The 5,788-nt window shown below is 39.1% G+C and overlaps 1 protein-coding gene across 1 annotated transcript; it reads left to right on the plus strand.

Moving 5' to 3' along the window:
• Positions 1-2,483: 2,483 nt before the first annotated feature.
• On the plus strand, positions 2,484-5,459 carry NFE2L3 (NFE2 like bZIP transcription factor 3; the record flags this gene model as incomplete). Its single annotated transcript, XM_075051097.1, is given in 3 exon segments — positions 2,484-3,135; positions 3,138-3,348; positions 3,350-5,459. Coding segments are annotated over 3 exon segments (972 nt in total), but the record flags the coding sequence as incomplete, so codon positions are not given.
• Between the last annotated feature and the right edge of the window lie 329 nt (positions 5,460-5,788).

Below are 5,788 nucleotides of genomic sequence, written 5' to 3' on the forward strand. Positions count from 1 at the left end.
ACACTATATCCACCTTTTACAGCAGCCATCATGGGCTCTACTTTAAAATTTCCCCAGTAACTTGTCTGGGATATGAAAGCTACAAAGTCCTGTCTTTCCTGTGACCTGGTGTTCAAAGTCGGATGGAACTGCTGGACAGCTTAATTCGTTCAACTAATAATTCCCTTTCTGAAATCTAATGCCAATTCATATTTATACAGCAGCTCTTGGTATGTTTCGCTAGAGCAACGCTGAGTTATTAAGCACTAGCAGCTATTAAGCATTTGCAGTGAAAGATTACAGTTGTCATAAATATTAGGTCAAGTGCTTACAAAGATACTTCCCTCAAGAAGAACAGACCCATCTTCACTGCAAATCAGGTCAGTCAGCATTAGGAGCAAACCCATTTTGTTTTCTTGTTTTATCTTCTGGGTTTCTGATGCTATTGTTTACTTTCTGGGCGCCCATCTTTACAAAAACCAGTTATCTTAATTGGAGTCTCCCTCCTCTTCCACAGCTCATAGCTGCAATCATTAACTGGGAAGCTACTCCCTACATTCGTTTTTTGCAATACTCCAAGGGCATCCTACATAGGCTTCTTGTTGTAGGAGTCTTTCAGGGTCATTACTGTTTTCCGTATAACTTCATGCTTATCTCTGGAACACCTCGTTTGGGGAACCTGTAGGTTGGATAGTGCCTCCTAGCCCATAAATTAGCCACCTCCTCCGTTCAGCTTTGGTAATGGATTGCACACTAATGGGGTTCAGAAGTTCATCAGTTTCATTTTCTCCGTTCTTTTCATAATTGGAAAGGAATTTGGCTGTAGCCTTTATGTAGCTATAACAATACACAGTTGCATATTTTATTTAAGACTATTAATGCACTGCCATCTTGTGACAATCTATCTGTTGAAAATTGATTGCTTATATCTTCCAGGTACCAAGTCTTTACAGTGTGAGGGATTTTTTTAATAGCCAACTTGCCAAGCATATTTCTTTTCAAGGGCTTAATTGAAAATACCAGCTCTATCTCACAGACTACAGATGGCCTAGTACAAGGTAACTCCCTAGGAGAAATAAGGCAAGACTTTCTTCACTTACCTGAGCTCCCAGTAAGCATAGTGGAGAATTTAAGACATTCTGGTCTTTATGGTACATCATTCCTTCTCTGTGGAAAGTGCTTTTTACATTGTCTGTTCAATGAATGGCAGTCAGAAAAGCCCTTTCCTGCACCACAGTGGGGATGCTCAGCTACGGAGGAATTATGTCATATGCTTCCTACTTGATGTATTTACATTCTCAAGTTTTTTGTATCCGTGTATTTTATGACTACTCGTCAGCAAGTACCCTGACATAATCTTGTGCAGTGGCTTTGTATTTCTAGGACCTGGCAGCTATAGCCCAGGCCACAAAAGGTAGGCCTTAATGCTACTGCAGCACTCATTTATCGTCTGGACTTCAGGTCTGAGGGATCATACAGCAGCTTTATTTTTCTAAAGAAAAACTGAGGAGTAATTTAAGCCAAAAGACATCCACAGAAGGTATGATCTGGGGGGGGTGTGTTTCCTCCAAACTGAGTAGTAAAGGAATTGAGTTGAAATCTGAACACAATAAACCTCAGTTAAGAAGGAGCAGCCTTCATGGCAGCTGGCAGCCCCAAAAGCTTTATAAACTGTGGAAAAATAGCAGTGAGAATGTGCCAGCACGACCATAGTGCCTTAACGTTCCCGTCCTCCTTCCCCCTTTTCTACACCACTGTTCTCACTGGTTAAGTTCTGCCAGTGAGCTATTTATCTTCTTTACAAGGTTAATTTTGTAACAGTTTAGCACCTTGAACCAGCTCACCCTGGAATCAGACGATCATCAAAACCACTACCAGTGAAAGAGCAGGACTGCCCCTCCTAGAAGGACCTTTTCTTAGACCAGATCAGATGAACACATAGGCTGTAGTTTGATATATGCTTAGCAACAGTCCCATTTCCACCTCTTAACACTCATCAGTCCCACACCATCCTTCGCAAGCCCTCCTCTTCCCATCCCTTCAGTCACTTTTGTTCTGCACCCTTCCCGCTTCTTCTTACCATATGCCAGTGCAGGTTATGCTGTATACAAATGAGAAACAGTATTCAGGATAGCCAGAAGAAGAGTTTAACATATAATTTTTTTACTTCAATAGATTCAAATAGTGGAATATTAAAAAATAAATTGATCAAGACCGTGTAGGGGAGGAATGTAGAGGCATTAATTTTACAAAAGATCCCATACCCACCCCATCCCCCATCATCTTTTAAGCAAGTTTACTGGAAGATATACAAGTTGCTACTTCCAGTAGAGGCCGAGACTCATCATGCTTACACCACAATACAAGTTAAGTTTGATCCAGACACTTTGCCACTGTTTCAGTGCTCATGATGCCAGGCTATTAAGAACCGACTACCCCACTCAATCAAATTCAGAAACAAGATAACTACAAAAACAAAAGTCGTTTTCTAAGTCAAGCTCTAATATCACAAATCATTGGTCAAATTTGATGGGGCTGTTTCAGCTGCTGGCATTAGAAACCTAACGGCCCGTGATGATAATTTTGATGAAAATAAACTCATGTCTTTGGCTTTGGAGGAAGGCTTTGATCCTATAGAAGTTTCTCAGCTCCTTGAAGAACGTGGGTCAGATTCGGAATTGTCTTTGAATTCAAGTCACAGCACTGCCTCTTACTGAGTCTGCAGCGAAGGTGCTGTTGGGTACAGCAATGATGTTAAATCTGCTTCTTCACATGGCTTAGGAGCTGTTGGTGGCCGTAGCCAAGAACGCAGTAAATATGGCCATGTGGAATACCCAGGTGATTCAGAGTGTTCTAGAGAAGCCATGCTTCAGCATTTCCTTCATAACCACATTTATAATCAGCTGCCAAGTCAAGTAGCATCCACTCCGGAGCATCAGCAGCAGATGCAGATGGAGAGACCAAACAAAGTAAAGGGTAGATGCCATAATTCTACTGATACAAACCTTAGCAGCAATGAATACCATGCAAAAGCTCTGAGAATACCATTATTGGTAGATGAAATTGTGAGCATGCATATTGTCTCTTTCAACACCACACGAGCAAAGAAGCATCTGACAGATACTCAGGTATTACTTTTACATGACATCAGACGAAGAGCAACAAAGTTGCTGCCCCAAATTGTTGTAAACAGAATGCAATTCTTAACTTGGAAGAAGACATATGTAATCTTCAAACACAAAAGGAGAGCCTTAAAAAGGCGCACTCTCAGTGTAGCAGATCAATCAGCCAGATGAAGTAAAAGTTAAATAACTTTTACTGTGGCATTTTCAGTAGATCGAGGGATGACCAGGGTAGATCTGTTAACCCATGCCCATGTCATTCATCACAGTAGTGATGGCAGTGTTTTCATAATACCCAAACACTTGGTCAAATCAGAACAGAAACAAGATAATGAAAAAGAGCAGAAACAAAAATAAGATGGCTGAAGATCACTTAGGTTTTATTTTTCCTGAAAGAACAATAAGGATATTTGCATGAAGACTGGAGGTCAGTAATTACAGTAGTACAAACAGAAAAGACTACACTTGAGGAGGAAGACTGCATGTTCAAGGGTCTGGCAAAGCCAGCCGACTGGAATCTGTGAGAAAGTCTATCAGCCAAGGCTTCTGAATGAGGAAATCTGTTTAATTTTAATTAGAATTAAAGGAGCTAGGCCATCAGTCCCGGTGCAGTTATATAAGCCTATGTAAAACTAGGAATTTAGTTTCTGGTGATGGGGGAGGGGGTAAAACATCAGTGGGGGAAAAAAAAGCGAGCTTAGATCAATGGTACACACGGAAGAAAAGTGTGTTTTGTTCTTGAGTACTTATTCTTCATTCACAAAATGAATGTATTTTATTATTCTTTTTTAGCACAGAAAGAAAAAGTGTAGCTCGAGTTCATCATCACCTTAAAATCACTGTGGATTTATGTATTCCTAAGAGATACTCTGTGCTTTGCATTTGTTCAGAACTGCCTAGTTTTCCTTTGAGGAGAGAGGCCCAGGAGGCTATTGCATTTTTCCTCACTAGTTTCACAGTCATAACTCTAAGCAAATATAAGGTAGCAATTAATTTTACAACTCATATGGTCAATCTGCAAACAGATTCTGAAAAATTAGTATCTGATTCAATATTGTCTTACCTTTGTCCTATGGAACTGAATCATCCTCAACTTCCTTCCATGAAAATGAATGATGGTGAATGAGTTCCTGTTCTGTCTCCTACCTGATATATATTTACTTGTGTACCTTCCCTTCTCCCTGCACTTGGATACCTTCCTCCAGGAGAAGTACTAAAGCTTTTCTTTTTAGCTTTTTTAAACTGGTATTTTTAAAGTATCTTCAATGTTATGGATTTAATTTTTTGTTTGTTTTCCCAAAGTCTTTAAGTTGAACCAAATTACTATTTATCTGTACTTGTGATAATGAGGTTACACTCCAATAATGGCTTTAAATAAAGAGAAGAGCTTTTGGGGTCGGTATTTATTTGTGCTATGAAAAAGAAGACATTTTATTCACTCACATGCTTATTCACAACAGTTTATCCTTTTCTTTTTTACCTGAAAAGCATCTGCAAAAAAGACAGCCTAAAAGGCACATAATGAATGATAAGGAAGGAACGTTAAGAGGTATACTAGTTTGTGAGATAGTAAAGTCATTATATTAACAAGTAGACAGCAACAAATACTTTTCATATCTTTTATAAACAAAACCCATAAAACTGGTATTAAGAAAAATCTCATTGGTCACGGCATGACGACAACATAGCAACTTTATTGTCAGTTGTGTTAAAAAAAACCAAAACACTTGCACCAAACAAAAACTATACCTACATACAATACAAGTTGAAATGCCAAATTATACCTTTTTCAGAAATAAACTATGCCATTAGCATGTAAGTCATGTTGTTTGTTTGCACTTGTGTTTACACAAGTTAACTGGTATCAAGTGGCATTTTCTAAAAAGGGAGCACTGCCTCAGAGTGCAAAATGCATGGAATTATGGGTAATTAAATCAGCCAGTTTGAACAATTTACTCTGCATTTCATATTAAAGGATTTATTTAAATAAATGTGGGCATCTGTTATTTATCAGTTTTGCCACAGCCTCAGATTGATAGGGTAAATTCATAGCAGAAACTTTCATTAGTGAGACCCTAAAATTTCTTGCCATTGACTAAGCATTAGTGTGAAGCCTATCTATCCTAACTGGTATTCACAAGGAATTTATTTAATCACTAGTTCATGAACTTCAACCAAAACATGCAACTGTTATGCATGTGACAAATTGTGAACTTTATTTCTAGGTCTGGGGGGGGGGGGGAAGTGTATTTGAGTCAGCATGATGGTAATCTTAATTAAATGACATAATACGGCACTTTAAGTCCATGCATGTAGCCTTTGCAGGACCAGGTCTTTTAAGTCTACTTCATGGCCCGTGTGCACAAATTCTGATAGATACTACATTGGCCCATAACTGATAAAACCAGGAACCCAAGTATTTCTGGTTTAGGGCCTTGCAATGCAAGTTTCTACAGTCCTACAAGGGAAGGGAGAGGAAAAAAACCCCTAAACCTTCTGATGCCCACTCCTTTGGCAGCAGTAGAAAGTGAGCATTGCAGATTGTAAAGCCAGCTACTACTGAAGTAAAGCATACACCCAACTGGGTAACAGTTACATGGTTATATTTTGGCATATGCTGATTATTTTCATAGTATGTTGGAACTCTTTCAAAGAGAGCGATCCTAATAGCATCATACTCCAGCTGG

The sequence above is a fragment of the Buteo buteo genome, chromosome 2 (assembly GCF_964188355.1).
Source record: "Buteo buteo chromosome 2, bButBut1.hap1.1, whole genome shotgun sequence".
In the NCBI taxonomy this organism is placed as follows: Eukaryota; Metazoa; Chordata; class Aves; order Accipitriformes; family Accipitridae; genus Buteo; species Buteo buteo.